Source organism: Corvus hawaiiensis, chromosome 12 (genome assembly GCF_020740725.1).
Source record: "Corvus hawaiiensis isolate bCorHaw1 chromosome 12, bCorHaw1.pri.cur, whole genome shotgun sequence".
Classification (NCBI taxonomy): Eukaryota; Metazoa; Chordata; class Aves; order Passeriformes; family Corvidae; genus Corvus; species Corvus hawaiiensis.
Genome location: NC_063224.1, coordinates 21,258,760 through 21,278,602, shown reverse-complemented (window position 1 = coordinate 21,278,602; position 19,843 = coordinate 21,258,760). Strand labels below are relative to the sequence as shown.

Here is a 19,843-nt window from a genome sequence, read left to right as displayed (position 1 = left end):
TTCCTTTTCTTTCCCCATTAAATTGTTATTCTGACTTGGTGTCTCCCACTAGTTTGTTTTCAAACTAGCACACTGCCCGAGCCTCGGTGAGAGCTGCCGGAGCGCAGACGGAGGAAGGCCTTTGGACAGGTGCAAGGTATGAATGATGCACGGTCCCCAGTCGTGGTGTGAGCAGAAACATTTCTTCCAAGCATCTCTAGCTTTTAGAATAGTTTCAGGTTCGAATAGCGTGAGCCTGGAAAGCCAATAGTCTAAATGTTCAGATGTCTGCTACCCAAAACTAGACATGAACAAGTCTCTCATAGAAACATCAGGCTTTTTCCCTAAGCCAAGTGCTGGGAGGGGAATTTCTTCTGCAAAACTACTGTGCTTCTGCTGCTTGTTCCAGTTTAGAAAGTTTCCTCCATCGGCCCTGCCTCTATGGAATAGTCCTTTCTCTTCTAACTAGAAGCTCCAGGTTCTCTTCTTACAAGTTGTCTTTGTTTTCTTTGCCCCCAGACAGGAGTCCCTGCTCCCCCAGAGCCACGTCGATCTGCAGAACCTGCTTGTGGCTGAGGATGCAGATGGCCAGGAAAGGCCTGGAAGTAAATGCAGAGGTCAGCCCAGTGCAAGATGATTTTTCCAGAGACAAGTGTCCCAGTAGCAAGAGTCTTGGAGCTACTAATTGTCAGCCCAGAGCTCCCATGGCACTCTGGCTGTTCCAAGGAGGGAACACTCCGTGCTTTGCAGCGGACATGATCCACATGAAACCAAGGAGGTTCCTCCATCTTCAGGAAGCTCCCCTGACATGGCTTCTGACTTCCAGGAAAGTGTTTACCCATGGCGGTCAGATCTCCTTAGGAGCATGTGTGTTAAATAAATTTGGATTTTCCCAGAGAACTGAGTGTTCCCACTGTTCTGGATTTGAGTGGGATTCCTTTCTTCCCAGGAACTGGCACAGCGCTGCGTTTGGATGCAGGATGGGAATGCTCTGGATCACGGGTGGATAGTTTGGTTGTTGCTAAGCAGGGCTTGCCCTCCTCAAGGACTCTGCAGGGTCCTAGAGGCCACTCCATGTCCCATACTCTGCTGTCGAGGAGGTGCCAAAGAGCCTGGAGGGATCATGTCCAGGACAGCCGACCCAGACTGGCCAGAGGGATATTCCAGACCACAGGATGTCCTGCTAACAACTGGGGAAGCTGGTCAGGAGAGGCTGAACCCTGGTGGGATTGACTGGGCATCAGGCAGAGGGTGCTGAGCACTTGTGGTGGGGATCACTGCTCTGACCTGGGCTTTGGTCCTCTGGCTCATTTCTCCCCTTCTTGTTCTTCTTCCTCCTTCTTCTTGTTTGTCTGCACCTTCCTGGTTTTCTTCTCCTCCTTCTCCTCCTTCCAGGTCTTATTCTCAGTCTTTTTATTTCTCTTCTCTTTCTAATTTTTTTCCTCCTTTGTTTTTATTGCTCTTTTTTCCTTTTCTCTTTTTTCTTTTTCTGGAGCAGTAAATCAGGATGTTGATGGAGGTCTCTGGTTCTGTTCCCAACAGGGCAGCCATTTGGCGCAGCCCATGAACGCGGCGTCGGAGTCCATGGAGGTGTAGGACGGATCCTTGTTGTCCGCTTCCTTCCCTCTCCCACTCCCCACTGCCACCAGCTCCCCCTGGGCAATGAGGGGGCTCCCGGCTGAGCGAGGGCAGCGCGAACGTGCAGCAGCTCAAGGATCCGCTCCCTGCGCGCTTCCCGGGACAGGGCTGCCCTGGGCCTTGGCATGGACAGAGGGTCCCCCTTCTCTGCTCGGCGTGACCCTCCTGCCCCAGCCTCGCTCAGTTCGATTCATGTGCCTCCCGTGAGGGACACCCTCCACACAGATCCTGCTTCTGATTCCTTGGATCCACAGCACTGTTTTTCCTGGATTTTAGCCATGGCTTCCCCTGCGTAAGGGGCTGGGCTATGCAGGGGGGAGTGTGCTGGGCTTTCTCAGGACAGCGTTAATGGTTTCAGGTTCCCAAGAGCTCTTGTGTCTCCCTTTTCCCCACCAATATCCCTCTGTCCCCTCCTTCCTGCTGCCATCACTTCATCCCCTGTCCCTGCCACTCCTTCCTCTGCAGCGGAGGTCCCCTCATGCTCTTTCCCTGCCCCAGCACGGGGGGCTGAGCCCGCTGGAGCGTGTCCAACTGCCCTAGAGTCCCTTTTGGCATCTGCACATCCCTGCACAGCTCCTTTGGATGCTGCTGTCCCCTGGGAAGGTGTCCTTGTCTATAACGAGGTGTGAAGTGAAACTATAGAGATGATTTAAAAACCTGATATTTTATTGAAAGCATTGCCCTTATAGTTCTCATAGAGACCACACAAAAACCAGTTTTCCCTCAGATTCTCATGGCTTTTTCAGCAAATTATATTAAATATATACCTTAATGAATGAGCCTAGGGCAAAGTGTTCATTTAGAATACAGAGGTTATTCTACAGTAGTTTCTCCTCTGAGCAGTCATCCAAGTCTCTGACTCTGGCAAAAGACTGATCATCCAGAAGAAAACACTGATCTTCCAATGGGAGAATTTGCACTCGGACAAGTTTTCCCAGAAGAATTATTTCAGCATATGTTTTCTCCAGCCAAGCAGTGCTTTGTTCTGCGTATCTCAGAAAACGCTACCACAGCTGTCAATACCGAGAGATTTGCAACTAGTGGTTGCAAGCAGCATTACCTAATGGCCCAGTGCAGGGGCGCAGAATTCAAATCTCCACCAAGCTGATCCACTACGCACCTTTGGAAATGTAATATCTGTGTAATAACAACACAGGAAGGTCAGGAACAGACAAAATAGCAAAACATGATACGAATGATAACACAGCTAAAGAAGTAAATGACTCCTAGTAAAAAATTCACTAGAGAAGCAAATGGACAGAAGTGCTTTTGCAGTAAATGACACTGTTTCAAGAAAATGTTGAAGAAAAAATATAGTCTTTAGCAAGGTACTTCTAAAATCAGCTTTCATCTTTGTTACAGAAACAAACCCATGAAAAATCTAATGGTTTCATGCAATACATGATTTCACATCTAAAGAAACCGTGCTGTCTTTACATTCCAGTGACATCGACACAAAGCTAAGTGCATCAAAATTTGAATTCTACCCTTTTCTTCTCAGGCACCGTGTTCCTTTTCCAGTACAAAAGCAACAAAGCGATTATAGGTAACAGTGGCAGAATACGCTGCGTTACTGTCACAGGGACTCCCGGCTTACTTCACCAGCTCCTCCTGTCTGCTGTTTGTTGCTGCCCACTGAAGAAGAGTCACGTTTTCTTTGTCTGGTTGGCGAACATCGTATCCTGCTTCTACCAGTTCTGCCATTCCATACCTTAAATGAGAAAAAAAAAATCCATTTACTTATCGTTTCTTCAATATTCTCCAGTCTGGAGACAGTCGCATCCTAAAGAAAAAACACATCTCAGTAAGCATCACCCAGCAGTTCCTACTTGAGCAGATTCCACATTGCATTCAATGTAAATGTAAATTCAATGTAAAAAGAGTGGGGCTGTGCCTTGAGGAGTAGAATTTTCTACCTAAAGGAACCTGCTTGAAATGCTTTTATTTACAGTAGCAACTGTAAGTGATTTTTCTTCTTCCACTGTGTGAGAAACGAAGCCCACTCCTCTTTTTGGAGTTCTATAAACTTAATAAGGGACAAAAGGGGACAAAGGTCACTTAAAGCAAGAGCCCGCAGCGCTGGGTGTATGCTCATAGCCAGAGGCACAGCCACTTACACAAACTTCCCGCCTGTATGCTTTAACATCCTGCATATTAATAAACTACAATGCAGATGCATGGCTTTTCTCCGAGAACTAATTTACATTTTTTTAGAAGGGATTAACATAGTTCCTCCCCCGACCCGCCTTTCAGAGCATGCGTAGATGATCATGAGGGTCCTCAGGGGTCCTCTCCGATGAAGGCTCCCGTCCTCCTCATATCTTGAACTTTTCAACTTTGCCTTTAGAGCATGCTCAGTTATGGTGTTCCTGGGTCTTTCTGGATCCAACCGGTTTAAATTCTGTACTTTGTGGCTAATTGGTTTCACTGTTGCCAACTTCTCATTAGTACATCCTGCTGCTTCCTTTATCCAGCTATACTTGTCTGTTTTTGCAATTATTCACTTGGCGAGTTTCCGTTTATTTGAGCATTAAGCGATGAATTAACCATACACTCGCTATTACATTGTATAAAAAAGTTATCATTCAAATTATATAGGTATAAAAAGTTATGATTCAGATGATATAGATATCTTATAAATCAAGCTATATGAGTATCTTGTAACTTTGACCCCAGTTATAACATTAACTAGTTATTATCTGCATAACAAAGTTATTCTTAACATGTTGACACATAATATTTCCTAACATATTCTAATACATAATATTTCTTACATTTCACTACCCGCAAAAGCCAATGCTATAATAGCTGTTTAGCACAACTACAGGGAGAAAATGAAACGGACAATGTTTCCTTTGTAAAAATATCCAGCCTGGCTCACATCTGAGGACACTCCCATCTCTTGCAACACTTTGCACCCTCAGAACATGTACTTGTGTAACACGTGTAGCCGTGACAATATCACAGCTGCTGGGGTCTTCAGCGAAGGGATATGGGCCTGGGAGACCTTGCTCTCCATGGGCGCTCTGCCTGTTGTGCATATGGCGTCGATGAGGCCCGTGGCAATGGCTTTTACACTGTCAGTTAACAAAACAATTATTAACCACTGTTACTTATCGGCTGCACACCACACACACCTCCCTCTTTACCAGAAGCACTCACTGTGCGTGTCAGGTTCTGTTAATACAAACGAAGAGGTTAATTCAAAGCACAGGTAAAACCACCTGGCAAGAGACTAATCCTTTTATTTGCGGACGACAGCAGGGATGTGGTCAACGTGCATCAGGACAAATTACAGAGGCCTTCAGCAGCCTGCAGAGCTGGTTCCCGACACAGCAGCCTCACCCACAACAGCGCTGCCACACCAGAACCACAACCTACGGCCTTGCGGAGGGTTTTAAACGCACTTGGGAGCCGCAGTGCCGCCCGTGCAGCCTCAAAGCCCGTGCGAGGGAACAGACGAGGCACACGCAGGGCAGGACACGGACGGCTCTTGCCCGGCAGCGCCTGCCAGACCCTGGCGGCACCGCGGCCCGGCCCTCGCCGCCTGCCAGGGGCCCGCGGCCGCGCTCCGCACCCCCGGCCCGGGCAGCGCCGGCTCCCAGCCCCGCTCCAGCCCCGGCACTGCCCGCGGGCTCCCCGCTCACCGCCGGGCCGCTGCCCACCATCCCCGCGGCCCCACAGCTTCCTGCTCCCGCTTCCTGGGCACGGCTGCGGGGCGGGGCCGGGCACTCACGGCCCGGGCGGGGCGGGACCGGGGAAGCCCAGGGGAGCCATTCCTGAGCTGCCCCGGCCGCTGCGGAGCCGCTTGGGCGGGCAGATCGGCAGCTCCCAGGCTTGTTGAGTTGTGCCTGAAATGGCTCCTTCCCTTTTACCGAGGCAGCCACAGCGAAAAGCTCTCTCGTTTTCATACATGATCCCCCCGGGTTCTGTCAGACAAGGACCCTTTTCTGCTGGCGAATTTTTCAGGGGGTTGTGCCTCCGCAGCTGGAAACGATCCCTTGGTGAAGGCTCTGGAGCACAAGTCTGATGAGGAGCGGCTGAGGGAGCTGAGGGGGCTCAGCCTGGAGAAAAGGAAGCCTCCAAGGGGGACCTTCTGGCTCTCCACAATTCCCTGAAAGGAGTAGTGCCACCTCCTTGCTGGCATGGTTGCCACAGGAGTTCAAGGCCATTTGGGAGCGTTTCCACCCGTAACCAAGCCCCAGTGTCCCCTCATAATGAGCACAGGGTGAGGGAGGAGTCGCCATTTTAGGGCAATCTGTGAGGGGCAAGTGGTCATCCCCCGAAGAAATGGGGATAACCTGGGAAAAAACCCACAGGTGTCAAACATCCACAAGCTTCCCAGGTGAGGTGGGACCCTGGCAGCCCCCAGAGCAATGCCATCTCTTCTGGCCTGAGGACAAACCCCGGCATGGGGTGACCGGAGACCACCAGCTCTCAATGGCTCTGGGCCTGGGCAGAGCAGGGCAGGGCCTGAGGTGTCCCAGGGCTGTGGAGGACATGGGGGCCTCCTGCTCCTGGAGGAAATGTGCCATGGCTCTTGGAGAACTGGAAGTCATCACTCACAGGTCATCAGAAAAGGGATAATTATCACCCCCAGCTCAGCCTCCAGACCAGGGCTGACACACAGGACTCTCGCCATCCCCTCACGGTGGGGTCCTGGCTGGAAGGATCACGGCTCAGGTCAGGCCTTCAGGTAGAGGCTTGGAGAGCCATTCAAGGCACAAGAGGGTCAGCAGCCCAAATAAAAGGGAAGAAAATTGAAAGAGCAGGCACATTTATGAATCGTGCTAAAACCGGGCCAGGAGACACTTCAGAGACAGAGTCAGAGAAGTGGGTATTTGCTTTACTCGGCGCGCCGGGTGTGTGGGGATCGCTCCTGCACACGCACACACCGGGGCTCCCTACAACACAGTATTATGGGTTAAATTATGAATATGCATCACATTCCTTGGGACAGGCATGGTTATACAAATTATTTCTTGGAAGTCATTAATAGAATTAGCATACGAGTCACGCATGCGCTGCCTGTCCTGGTGGTCGCGCTGAGGAAGGCCTCTCCTCTTCCTCGGGGGTCTTTCTGATGAAGACCAGTAGTCTTCCTCACAGTGCACTTTTCACCTTTCTCCCTGGGCATGCGTAGTCCTTTGAGGAATGATTCAGCGGTCTCTGAGATAATCCTTGAGCCCTCTATCTTGACAAGATTAGGGCGAATTCGGTTTCTTAGGTTTTGTAATTAACATCCGCTGTCTGAACTAACATTTGCTGTCTCCCAATTGTTAACTTGTGCTTACATGAGTTAGCTATTGACTGCCCCTTCCTCATTTATGAAAAAGTATGTTTTTTTCCCAAAGCCTGTATTGGTAGGTCAGGGCAGTAGACAGAAGGTGGCACAGGTTTGCAGCTGGCACCTGCCCACAGGGCCAGCGAAGGCACCTGGGTGCTTTCCTGTGGCTAAACTGGTTACTGCACTTTCCATTTCCATCAGTTGTTTTGAGGGTAGAGAAAGATATTTTGGGGGCTACAATGAGCCCAGCACCATGGGAGCAACTCCAGCATCTCAACATTTCCCGTGGGCTCCATGCCCATGGCTTACGAAGCTGCAGACCCAGCTGGTCAAAGGCCCAGCCCTGCCTCCCATTTCAGGGGAAGAAAGAGGAAGAGTTTTGTCAGGGCTCAACCTGAAATGACGTTTTGCCATTTCTGATTCTTCTCCCAGCATTGGAGAGGAGCAACATCTCTGTCCCTGCCACCCACTGGCCCTTGGAATGCACACATGAGCCCACGTATCACTTCTGGTGAACCCAAGTGGCCGCGTCAGTTGGAAAGGGCGGCTGTTGTTTCACTGTTGCATTTCTTGGCTTGTTACAGCCTCTCCTGCCTGTACTACAGCCTCTGCTTGAAGACACAAAACTGTCACGATGCCTGGAGGAAAGGCATCAAAAGCTTGACAAAGGCTGAAGGGAACACTGATTACCACTTTTCCCAAGAGGGTTCTTTAGCTGAAGTTGCTAAACGGGACCAGACTTGACACAACGGCATGGGTTTGTGGTTGTTTTATTTCTTGGGTCCTCAGGCCTGCGTGGAACTCGGTAATCGGGTGCTGCAGAGGCTCCGGCAAGGCATCAAAGACGCCTGCCCCATACCCAAGGGTGGCGCAAGATCTCCTCCAGCGCTGGCCTGTCCGCGGGGTGCTTGGACAAACACCAGCGGATCAGATGTTGGCACTCTGGGGAGAGAAGCCAGAAAGCGCCGGTCACTTGCAGAAGGCTCCTGCCCAGCTGCTCCCAGCGCCCACAGGGCCCGGGCCGTGCTGCGTGTGCTCAGAGCTGTGCCGGCCTCCCGGCTGACTCTGCCCTTTGCGGGACAGCGGCACGGCAGGACACAGGCCACCTCCTTCAGCCAAGCAGGCCACACCGACCCTGTTGTCACGGGCCGCCGCCTGCGGCCAGCCCTTGAGGGCAGATCGACCTCCCGCGGAGCTGCGTGAGGGCCACGCTGGGCTGCGCGGTGCCATCTGCCAAAGCCTGCCTTCTTGAGGCCGGACACCAACCTGGAGAGACCTGCTGCCAGAAGAAGAGCTGCCCCGACACGATGTCACGGTCCTCCTGGAAGGGCATGTTCCCGCAGACCATGACGTACAGCAGCACGCCCAGGGACCAGATGGTTGCTGAATGGCCGTGGTAGCAGCCAAGGCAGATCCACTCGGGTGGGCTGTACGTGTGTGTTCCTAGAGGACACAGGCAGCGCTGTCCAGGCGCAGGCTGCTGGCTTCCAGAGCCTGGTGCCAGCCTCCTGGCGGAAGCAGGGGCTGCACCGGTGGCCACAACTTCCCCCCGGGGCCACCCGGCGTCCCCCAGCCAATTGGCCAAAGCCAGGAAACCATTCTGCAAGGCAAACAAGGCCAGCGGAGCAGCCCAAGCCCTTGCGGGCCTGCCAAGCCGAGCGGCCGGCGCCTGGCTTTTGCAGCCCCGCTCTGTGGGCAGGGCCGGCAGCCGGCTCCTGGGGCACAGCATCTGGCCCGTGCCAAAGGGCAGCCGGCAGCCGGCTGAATGCCGCACCCCGCAGCCCAGGAGGGAGCGGGGCCGTGCAGTGCCTGACACTGGGAGCAGGGCCCGGCCTGTGGGCTCACCGGCAAATCGCGTGAAGGCCTGCTCCTGGAGGAAGGTGCCGCAACCGAAGTCGATGAGCTTCAGGTCGCCACTCTCCGGGTCCACGAGGAGGTTCTCCGGCTTGATGTCCCGGTGCAGGACGCCGCAGGCGGTGCAGTGCCGCACGGCCTCCAGCACCTGGCAGAAAAGCCAGCGCGCCATCTCCTCGCACAGGAACCCCTGCTCCAGCAGGAAGGCCAGGAGATCCTGCGATGACTCCGGACGCTCCATCACCAGCAGGAAGCTGTCAGGCAGCTCAAACCAGTCGAGGAGCTGGATGATGTTGTGGCAGCCAGAGCCCACCTTCTCCATGAGCACGATCTCCATAGGAACACGGGTGCCGTCGGGCTGTGAGGAGGAGACAGTGCCTCCAGCAGGCCTGATGCTGCCCTGTGGCTCCGCTGCCCCGTGCCTGGGATACCCCAGTGCCCCCTTGGGCAGCCTCCCTGGTGCTTGGGCTTCCTCCCGCCCAGGGGATGCTTAGGGGGTGCCCCCCTGCCCGGCCCCACCACCGGTGTTCGGCATCCCCGGGCCCGCCATGCTCCGGCTCGCACGCTGAGCCCACGCCCGCTCCCCCCGCCCTGCGCCGCCTCCCGCCCTCGGGGCCCGGCCTTATCCCTGCCCGCCGCGCCCCGCTCTGTCGCGGTGGCCCCGCTCACTCACCAGCTCGTACCACTGCAGGACGCTCTCCCGGGCCACGCGTTTGATGGCCACCTGCAAGCCCACGAGACACGGGGCTGAGCTCAAGCCCTGCCCCGCCCCGCCCCTGGCCCTCCTCCCGCGCCCCGCCGTCCCGGCCACTTACCGGGCTCCCGTCCGAGAGGCGGATGCCCGAGAAAACGGTGCCGAAGCCACCGCTGCCCAGCTGCGGGCCCAGCTGGTACAGCTCCTGCAGCTTCTTCTTTTGCCCTGCGACCGAGACCGAGCCATCAGCCTTGCGCCCAGGGCCCCCCCGGCCGAGTGCCCGCGAGTGAAGCGGGCCGAGCCACCGCGGGCCACGTTGCTCTGACCTGCTTCCTGCTGCGCGCCGGGCAGCGGCCACCGCCTTGCAGCCGTCGGGCTGGCGAGCGGCAGAGCTGGGGCAGGGGAGCGCGCAGAGGCGGCTGCAGGAGCCGGAGGGCAGCGGGGCAGGGCGGCACCGTCGCTGTCCCCGGCGTCGTGGGCTGGACTCTGCTGTTGAGGACTGCCGGGGCTACAGCCCGAGGACTCGCACAGGGGGGTGTCAGGAGCAGCTGCAAACCAGAGAGGAGTTTTTTGAAGCCGTGGCCTCAGAAGCAATGGAAACAGCCAGGGACACGGCTGCTCTCACGGGCCCGGGCCCTGGCCTGGCCTGGGGATGCCCCTCAAGAGCCCCGAGGGAGCCTCAGACAGCTCCTCAGAAGATCTCACCTGCTACCAGAAAGGCCTTCCTGGTAGTCGGTGGCCATCTCGGAGCAGCTTCCTGGAGATGGACGAGCCTCCTGGGTCTCTTGAGGGTCGTCTCCGCCACCAGGCACGGGCTGTTGCCAGCTGGCACAGCCGGCACAGCGTCCTGGGAGCTGTGGGCCGGCAACTGCTGGCTCCAGCTCGCTGCTCCGCCACCTGCTCCTGAGAAGGCTCCCCTGGATCGGGCTGGGCTCCCACTTGGACTTCTGGGCTTTCCCTGGCCACGTCAGTTGTCAGGGTTGCGCCCGTGTTGTTGAAGTCCGTGAGTCCAAGGGAGCTGGGAGACCCGTCCACAGGCTCTGCACCTTCTGCAGGCTGACAGGTCTCACTGAGCGTCTGCGGGGGATAGAGGCTGTCAGAGATAGCCGAGGCTCGTGGCAGGATGGAGGATCTCTGACAGCCTGAGCTTCTTGCCTGTACGGTGGGTCTCTCACGGTGTGCCATCCTTGCAAGGGTTGAGGCTCTCCCAGGGATGGAGAATCTTGCTGGGAGCAGCCTCTTGAAGGGATGGAGGCTCCTGGAGGAGCTGGACGAGCCACAGCAGGGCAGGTGGCCTCGCTTCAGCAGCTCCTCCAGTTCTTTCCACAACGCCTGCCACATCCCAGAGTAGAGCGGCACCCATGTCCCATTGTGAGCCCAGAGCAGCAGCATCAGTTCCTGCAGCTCCTGGGCCACTGCCACGCAGGGGCCGCAGCTGCAGGGGCTGTGCAGGGGGCTCGCAGGAGCACGTGGCCGCTTGCGAGGGGTCGCCCGAGGCCTGGAGGACCTGGGAGCCACAGGGGCTCCTCGCTTCCTCCGTGAGCCTCTGGGCTGCACCCCGGGGCGCTTGCGCCTCTTTGTTCTCCATGCCTGCCGCCTCCGTGGTTGCCAGTGGCCAACTGCCCACCAGACAGCCACAGTGGCCAGCAGCAGGAAAAGCACAATCACCAGGACGCCACCGTCACACATGGCTCCGGCACGTCCCATCGCGACTGCACTGGCAGCTGTAGGTGCTGGCCTGTGTTACACAGCGACTGCGTGGTGATGTCACAGTGCTGTGGGCCAGGACAGCCGTGTGACATCCCAGCCCTGCCTCTCGCCAGCGCTCAGCCCCTTTGTGCCGTCACAGCCCTGTGCCCACCTCAGGGATCAGCAGAACCAGCTCATCTCTGAAGATGCACATGGCCAGAAAAAGCCTGGCAGTAAGACCAGGAGCTCAGCCTGCTGCAGTGAATCATTCCCTGCAGCAAGTGGCACATCATGAAGAGTGCTGCTGCCACCAGTGTCAAGCCCATGGCTCCCAGGACACTGCAGCGGTACCAACTGGAAACACTCTCTGTGCCTTAGAAGATCTTCCAGAGCCAAAGGGAGTTGAAGTTCCTGTGTCTCTGGGGAGCTCTCCTGAACTGGCTGTCGAGGGCAGGAAGAGTTTTCTGTAACAGCTCACCGACTTCTGCGTTGCCTCTGTTCTAAATAAGTCAGGATTTCCCAAGGAGCGCTCATGGTGCTCCCACTGCTCTGGTTTTGACGGGCATAGGGCTCCTTTTTTCCCAATTGCTGACACACGCTGGGTTCAGATTCACGATGGGAATGCTGTGGATCAAACAGGGGTGGTTTGGTTTCTGCTGAGCAGGGCTTGCCCTCTTCAAGGACTTTGCAGTGTCCCTTGGTACAATGCATGTTTTCCACTGGGAAGGGAGGGAGGAGTGTTGAAGACAGAGGCAAAGAATGCATTAAACACCTGTGCTGTGTCCCTGTCCCTGTTTGTGAGGTGACCATCCACATCCTGGAAGGGGGACAATGTTATTTCTACAATGTTTTTTCCAATAATATATTTAAAAACACTCTTTTTATTGTGCCCCACATTTCTGGCCACCTTCCTCTCCAGCTGAGCTTTCGCTGCACCAAAGTTCTCCCTACAGTGGCAAGAAACATCTCTGTGGAAGGAATGAGAAGGAGGTGTCTTTACAAACTATCTGTGGGCATGATGGTAGATAAAGCCAGATACTGATAGGTGAAAGAAGCAAAGGGAGGAACCATAAATTCCATAGGAATTCCACTAATTGACACAGACTGTTACTCACTCAAGACTCTGCTGATCCCTGGATTTAGAGCAAAAGAACAGAGACACAATGAAAAGAATGAGGGTGGGGGGTACACATTAGAAAGGGGGTTTGTATTAAGCCATTCGGGAAGTCTGTACCTCTCAAGTACTTCAGCCAGTGGGGAAAGAGAGAGGGAAATACAGCTGGGAAATTAGGAGAAAAAGAAAGCTGTGTCCTCTAGCAATTTGAGAGATCCCGTGGGAAATGCCCATGGCCTCTCCCTTTATTCAAATAAAGTTACAGGACTGCTCTGTCTCTTGCTTGGACATAAACCTGTGGTGTTTGTGGGTTAATTTTCCTGACATCTGTATTCTTCTGCTGACCTTCCTTCCACTGGGCACACAGCTTCCTTTTCCATCCTCTTTCCCAGAGAAGATGCCTTCTGCCTCGCCTGCTTGGCCTCCGACATTTGGGAATCGCCTGCTCCTGTGCCCTTAGGAGGTGATGTTTCAAAATTGACCAGCACTGATGGACCCCAGCACCTGCAGAAACATTGTCCCTGGAGACCCTGCTTACCAGTTTCCTGAGCAGTCTGAAGTCTGCTCTCCTCATGCCCTGAGCTGAGGTTTTGCTGGCCCTTTTCCTCTTGTCAGAGGTTTGAAACTCGATTTATCTGTGGTTGCTGTGGCCAAGACGGCCGCCAGTCCCCACTTGGCTCAGGGCATGTGGGACTCAGACGGCGGCCTGGCTCCAGAGGGGCTGAGCTGGAGAGTCCTGGGCTGTGGGGGGCTCCCCCCTCACCTGGGAGGAGGCTCCCTGGGGAGGAAGAAGGGTCTGGCATGAGCCACAAGGCCCCTGGCCAGGGGACGGTAGCGGGGGACATGTCCGTAGCGGATGCTGTCTGGGAGGAGCTGTGGCAAGGAGTGGGTGTGGGGCTGGGGGTGTCACAGAGCTCAGAGAGGGTGTTCCCCCAGCCCAGCAGGCAGAAAGCCCCTGGCTCACAGCAGGAGCCAAGTTCCAGGTCACCAGGAACAGCCCCCTCCCTCACCAGTGCTCCCAGCCTCCCACAAAGGTTGGTTATGCCCATGGGTACTGCCAAGGTTCCCCATGGGAACAGGGCTGGACACCCTAAAAAGGGGGGTCAACACCCCAGGGGCAAAGCCAGCGCAGGGGGGAATGAGTGGGATGAGTGTGAGAGGACCACCTCTACCCCTCCCATCCCACACCAGGGAGCAGGGACCTTCCTGGGACAGCTCCAGGAGGATATTCAGGACCATCTTTGCCTGGGACAGGGGTGCCAAGGAGATCCAGGAGGGATCAGTGTCCAGCTCTGTGTCCTGGGACACCCTGCGCCCTGTTCCCCACAGCCCTGATTTTCAGGAAGGAGCCACAGGAGCCTCCTGGCCATTGATGGATTTTTCTTTCAGGAATTCACTGTGGAGCTCGTTTCTCTTTTTTTCCTCTTTCTGAGCTCCTATAAACACGGCATGGAGCTGGAAGGGGCGGGGCGGGGCGGAGAAGATCCAGCTGGGGAAGTCTTGAGGGGTTCTGTGTCTCTGGCACCCTGCTTTCCTCCTCTCCCTTTCGTGGAGGTGTGGGCTGGGAACGGAGCATCTTCCCCGCGTGGCCGTGGTGCCCCGGATCCCTGCCCTGAGTGGAGGGACAACACCAGGCGTCTCTGGCCTGCCCCACGCAGCCAGGGTGACCCACAGAGCTCCTCCAAACCCCTGCTCTTGGCTGCCAGGGGCCTAATTAACCCCCCCTAACGGGGGACGAACTAAGGGCGCTAATTAGGGAGGGGAGGGCGGGGAGGGGGCTTGGCCAGGACGATGGGCGTGGCCAGGGCCTCAGCGGCGCCGAGGGGGCGTGGTCGGAGGGGGGCGGGGCCAGCGCTGAGGGGAAAAGGGTGGGAAAAGGCTCGGTGCTGCTGAGGGGAAGCATCGGGAAGGAGGGGACGGAGGGATATTGCTGGGAAAAACGGAGACACAAGAGCTCTTGGGAACCTGAAACCACTAACAGTGGTGGAGGGGAGCCCAACACACTCCTCCTATGTATCCCTCTCCTTTACACAGGGGAAGCCGTGGCTAAAATCCAGGAAAAACAGTGCTGTGGATCCAAGGAATCAGAAGCAGGATCTGTGTGGAGGGTGTCCCTCACGGGAGGCACATGAATCGAACTGAGCGAGGCTGGGGCAGGAGGGTCACGCCGAGCAGAGAAGGGGGACCCTCTGTCCATGCCAAGGCCCAGGGCAGCCCTGTCCCGGGAAGCGCGCAGGGAGCGGATCCTTGAGCTGCTGCACGTTCGCGCTGCCCTCGCTCAGCCGGGAGCCCCCTCATTGCCCAGGGGGAGCTGGTGGCAGTGGGGAGTGGGAGAGGGAAGGAAGCGGACAACAAGGATCCGTCCTACACCTCCATGGACTCCGACGCCGCGTTCATGGGCTGCGCCAAATGGCTGCCTGAACAGAACCAGAGACCTCCATCAACATCCTGATTTACTGCTCCAGAAAAAGAAAAATCCCGAACATTAATTCCAAGGAGGATAATTGAATATCTCCTCGGCATCTGGAGATCTATTACCTGAATCCAGTCATGAGTTTCCTTAACTCCTTCCATGAGTTAAACAGGAGGTGGGGTTAAACCCTTCCCCCCTTCTTAATTCTAAATCCTCCTGTTCCATGAGAGGCTCTTTTGGTCAACAAAGCCTTAACCTGATGTGAGGCTTAAGGGTTAGAGAGCCTCCTGCCATCCTCAGTTACCATGAAAGCCATGGCTGCACAATTTTGCAAACAATGGGGCCACCCCTCACCGAGGGGTCTAACATTTCAGAAGAACAGGCCATCGGTCTTCAAGTACCGCCCCGTGGTGTTCTTGCACTAGAACTCCTCTGGCATGGTCCCGTTCAACATCCACATAAAATGCAAATACTTCTTCCCTGTCTGGAAGGGCTAGGGCAGGAGCCTCAGTTCATCTGCTTTTTAAAATTCTGCCAGGTTCTCACCTGGCAGGATAGCAGTGTTATAGGGAGACATCCGCGGCTCCAAAAGACCTGCCTTTAACAGGGACTCAGTAACAGGCTGTAACCCCTTCTCTCCTGAAAGAGGGTATTGCTTTTTAAACACCACTTGTCCTGGTGGCTTCAAAGTGATTTGGAGAGGTTCCATATCTAATTTTCCGCATTTCCCTGGGACTACCCACACTTCTGGGTCTACTTCAGCACAGGTGTGAGAAATGAGGCAACTCTTAAAAAGATTAATTTATTGAAAACAGAAAAATTGAAAAATTACAGAAATTAGAAAAATATAAAAATTTGGGATCCTATGGCTCAGTAGATGGTATGCCCCAGGAACGCAGGGATTTGGGATCTTCTGGCTGAGACAGCACTAGACCTCAGGTAGAGAAAAAGAACTTGCAGTGCTGGGCTAACTTTAAAAAAATTACTAAAAGCCCCTTAAAAGAGGTAAGGCTTTTAATGCCCAGCACCGATGTCTCCCACAGCTAGTCTGGAGAGAGCAAGAGGGGAAAAGAGAAAAGGCCCTGCCTTATTACAGCTGGTAGTGGGGTCCGAGGCTGTGACCCAGGAAGAGATGACCGGTCCAGGGAGATGGTCCCGAAAGGAATCGCCTTCCCGGGGTCCGGTGTCTTCCTCTCAGCTGCTGGCAGAGGAGCCCTTGCAGAAGCTGTCAGCTCTTTAGTGATATCAGCTCGTGATTCCAGCTCAGCTCTGCAGGGCAGCCTCCAGGCCAAGCCAGACCAGAGAGAGAGACGAGAAGGCCCTTGTGGCTGGTTCCGCACGAAGGTAGCTTTATTGTGGGTCCCCTCCGGCGAAGGGAAGCCAGGGACGAGCTCTCTCCCTCCAGAGGCGAATTGGTCTTCTATTATAGGGATACAGGGGATCAGCAAGGGGACCAATGGATTACAGAGGGTCTGGGATAGACCAATGGGTTACAGAATGATCTGCATAGGGCCCCCCAAAGGATTGTGGGTCTACCTTTCCTCGCCATGACCCAATAGTCGTTTCCTTTCCAGGGAGTCCTGCTGGGCGATTGCAAAATCTTTTATCTCAGCAGACATCCCTCCAGGGCAGTGGCTGGGCATATCCCACAACTCCCCCTTCTGTATTTACTAAAAAAGCATTCCCAGCAGCCTTTCTGCAGCAACGTAGGAGGCAAGAGAACATAAGTAACACAGTAATAATTACAATGAATACCCACAGAGCTCCCTTAATCAAAGATGCAATCCATCCTGTTATTCCCCATCGTCCAAAAAGGTCATTGACCCAGTCCAGGCTCTTTTCTACTTTTAGGTCCTTTACTAGTTCTTGTGGTTTCTGGATGTTTGCCTGGATGGATGTTGAGTGCGAAGAAAGATTGAAGCAGCACATCCCTTCAAAGTCTTGGCAGCCATGTCTATGGGCTAGCAGTAGGTAGTCTATTGCTGCTCGATTCTGTAGAGTTGCGTGTCTGGCAGTCTCCTCATCTCTTAAAAGATCGCTCAAGGCGGCAGATGTCGCATTGGCCTGTTTGCTTAGCCAACACCCTAGGTGATTGATATCCCCAAGGGCCTTGAGTGCAGCTAACCAAGGGGTGAACACGGAAGCTGCAACTTGTCCTGCCTTATTCCAATTGTAAATGTGGCTGTCACAACTTTCGTCAAACTCAGCAAAGGATCTCTTTTGATGTGTTGATGTGTCTGTTTGTCTCCAATTATGTAACAATGTAATATTTGGGGTGAGAGTAGAAAGCTTGCCAAGGCTACAGGGGCCTCCTTGGAGGCGTGAGGGGATCCCGGCCCATACTCTGTCACCACAGACAAGAAAGACTCCCTGGAGTAGCACTTTTGGGTGGAGAGTGGACACAGAGAGTACGTGGCTAGTGTAATTGCACCAATCTTGACTATTACAGGCTTTGTTAAATGGTGATATGTCTTTTCTGTATGTGTTTTTGCTTGGTCAATCCCTGGCCAATGTTGGCTTTGCAGTCTAAAATAAAATTTGACACAATATGTTGCTTTGGAGGACCCCAGCAGGTTTAATTCTTGGGGTTCATCTCGAGCATTTGGCAGAATCTTTGTCCACTCATCCCAAGTGTCTACCAGGTTGGGCCTCTTACCTGTGGTGCGGAGGAGCTCTGAGTTAGTGATGGGCCAATCATCTGCTACTAAAGGAATTCCTACCAGGCACGTAGAGAGTGGGTTGTCTACGCTGCCCATGGACAGGCATAGATTGTCTTGATTGAGTGTCTTTGCTAGGGTCACCCAAACATTATGGCTAGGCTGTGGGACAAGCCAGCTGAAGGCATGTGGTACGGCGAAGAACATCGAGGCAACGGTGAGGACAGCATCAACGTAGACACATTTCATCTTTGGGCAGGGATGGGGCTTCTGAGAGGGAATACAAGCAAGACTTGTTAGCTTTGTGGTGAGAGGGGAGGTTTTGGGGTTTAGGGAAGTTTGACAAGGGTTGAGGGAAGGGGATATTTTGGGATAGCAAGGGGTGATAACATATAAACTAGGGATCAGTTTTTCCAGGCTGTGTTTGGCTTACGGCTTGACTTTTTGCTGTAGCTTCCTGTTCAGCTTTCTGTTTTGTCTGCTGCCGTGTGGTGGGACGATCTTTTTCCTGGTTGGTGGGCATCCGGCGATGTTTTTGTCTCCATGCCGAGCTGGTCTGGTTTTGTGGAGGTCCTGTATTTGTCTCAGGAGAGCTCTTGTTGGTGTTTGTGGTAGCGGTGTTTGTGGTAGCAGTGTTTGTAGGGCCTAAGTATGGTTTAATACTTTTTCCTGGGAACCACTTTGGGCCAGATGGTAGCTGGACACAGGCGTAGCCTCTCCCCCAGGTAATCAATTGGAAAGGCCCAGAGACCTGGTATGTTTCAGGGTCCTTCACCAGCACTGGTGGCTTCTCCGTGAGCTTAGCTTGGGTTGAATTTGAGAAGTGGTGGAGTATTGGGGGTCAGGCTCTGATGATGTACCATTTAGGAAGTTAATGACATAGAGAGCCTTACAGAGTCTTTCAACAGGAGACAAGATTTCTGTTTCTCTCCGTTGCTGGTTGAGGACTCTTTTGAGGGTTTGGTGGGTCCTTTCTACGATGGATTGTCCTGTGGGATTGCTAGGTATGCCTGTCTCGTGTTTTATTCCCCATTGGTTGAAGAAATCTTCTAACTTACGAGAAGTGTAGGCAGGCCCATTATCTGTTTTGATTTCTTCAGGGACTCCCAGGGTGGCGAAGGCAAGGAGAAAATGCTTGATGACGTGGATGGCACTTTCTCCTGCATGGGCTGATGCAAACACTGCCCCAGAAAATGTGTCAACTGACACGTGCATGTATTTGGATCTCCCAAAGGATGGGAAGTGGGTTACATCAGTTTGCCACAATTGGCAGCTGTTCAGACCATGGGGGTTGACTCCGGTACCCATAGATGGTATTTGGTAGTTCTGGCAGTTCAGGCACGTTGCAATGATAGCTTTTGCTTGATCTTTTGAAAGCTTGAACATTCTGACGAGTGCAGGAATGTTTTGGTGAAAAAATGCATGTGACAACTTTGCCTGGGCAAAGATGTCAGGGATGTTTGCAGTCTCTGCTGGCATGGCCAGTGCATCTGCTCTCCTGTTCCCTTCGGCTATGGGACCAGGGAGGTCAGTGTGTGACCTCACATGCATAATGTAGTAAGGCTGTTTTCTGTGCGAGATTAAATGGATTAATGTAGAAACCAATTGGTATAATTTTTGGTTGGAGACCTCCTTTAGAAAAGCATGTTCAGCCCTCATAGCTATGCCAGCGACATAAGCCGAATCTGTGACCAGATTAAAAGGTTCATCTTTAAACTTCTCAAAGGCTCTGACAACAGCTGCTAATTCAGCAATCTGTGGAGATCCCTCTACTATTTGGATATCAGATTCCCATTTCTGGGTATTGGGTTGTCTCCATGTCATGACAGACCGATGTGACGAACCATCGGTAAAGATGGTCAGAGCTTTAAGAGGTTTTCTACTTTGGATTAATTTTGGAATCAATTTAAAAGCTGCTTCACGGTAGAAAAGTCTATGTTTTGGCATGTGAACGGAAATTTGGCCTGTTTAGCTATCTAGGGCTAACTGGAGGCTCTCATTGGTCCGGAGCAACAGCCTCAGATCTTCAGTGGTCAATGGCAAGTATATGCATGTGAACTCACACCCTGCAAGAGAGCGGAGATGAGTTCTGGCCTTTTTTATTAAATGAGCCATTACTTCTTGGAAGGTGGTTAATGTCTTTGTAGGTTGATGGCTTGTGAAGACCCATTCAAGTATCAGCAAAGGGTCTCTGAGTTTAGGGTCCCATTGGAAGATCAGTCCATGGAAACAGGGAGCTTTACCCAAAACTGCAAACTGAAGAGGCAGGCTGGGTTCAACGCGATGGGCTTGGCGTGAAGACAGGGCTTCTTGAACTTTAGTGATGGTATCTCGGGCTTCAGGTGTGAGGACGCATGGAGAGTCCAAGTCTTTGCTGCCGTGGAGGAGGTTGAAGAGGGAATCAAGGTCTTCCTTTGTGACTCCCAGTAGGGGGCGTATCCAATTTATGGATCCACACAGGCTGTGTAAGTCCCTTAGGGTTTTAGGGTCCTTTTTGATGGAGAGTTGCTGGGGTACG

The 19,843-nt window shown here is 53.7% G+C and overlaps 1 protein-coding gene and 1 long non-coding RNA gene across 5 annotated transcripts; both read right to left on the bottom strand.

Annotated features, from left to right (window-relative positions):
- Positions 1 to 2,262: 2,262 nt before the first annotated feature.
- LOC125332019 lies at positions 2,263 to 5,405 on the bottom strand. 4 transcript variants are annotated; one of them, XR_007206344.1, is made up of 2 exons: positions 5,265 to 5,405; positions 2,263 to 3,328 (listed from the first exon to the last, which is right to left on the bottom strand). It is a non-coding gene; the product is annotated as an uncharacterized LOC125332019 (long non-coding RNA). The 4 variants fall into 4 exon arrangements; XR_007206343.1 differs by lacking the exon at positions 5,265 to 5,405 and adding an exon at positions 5,025 to 5,085; XR_007206341.1 differs by lacking the exon at positions 5,265 to 5,405 and adding an exon at positions 3,822 to 4,981.
- Positions 5,406 to 7,678: 2,273 nt separating this feature from the next.
- On the bottom strand, positions 7,679 to 11,159 carry LOC125332342 (serine/threonine-protein kinase pim-2-like). The gene is made up of 8 exons (XM_048317108.1): positions 10,812 to 11,159; positions 10,165 to 10,529; positions 9,779 to 9,960; positions 9,574 to 9,677; positions 9,432 to 9,482; positions 8,750 to 9,116; positions 8,171 to 8,347; positions 7,679 to 7,846 (listed from the first exon to the last, which is right to left on the bottom strand). The coding sequence occupies exons 1-8, from the start codon at positions 11,157 to 11,159 to the stop codon at positions 7,743 to 7,745; spliced, it is 1,698 nt and encodes a 565-aa protein (XP_048173065.1). The 3' UTR covers positions 7,679 to 7,742.
- Between the last annotated feature and the right edge of the window lie 8,684 nt (positions 11,160 to 19,843).

What these genes read in the sequence shown, in the direction of transcription:
- LOC125332342 (XM_048317108.1), bottom strand. Translation starts at nt 11,159, where the DNA reads ATGGGACGTGCCGGAGCCATGTGTGACGGTGGCGTCCTGGTGATTGTG. An exon ending in TCCTGCAGTGGTACGAGCTG is followed by an intron (nt 9,117 to 9,431) that starts GTGAGTGAGCGG and finishes TCCTCCTCACAG; the next exon opens with CCCGACGGCACCCGTGTTCC. An exon ending in GGCCTTCACGCGATTTGCCG is followed by an intron (nt 8,348 to 8,749) that starts GTGAGCCCACAG and finishes TGTGTCCTCTAG; the next exon opens with GAACACACACGTACAGCCCA.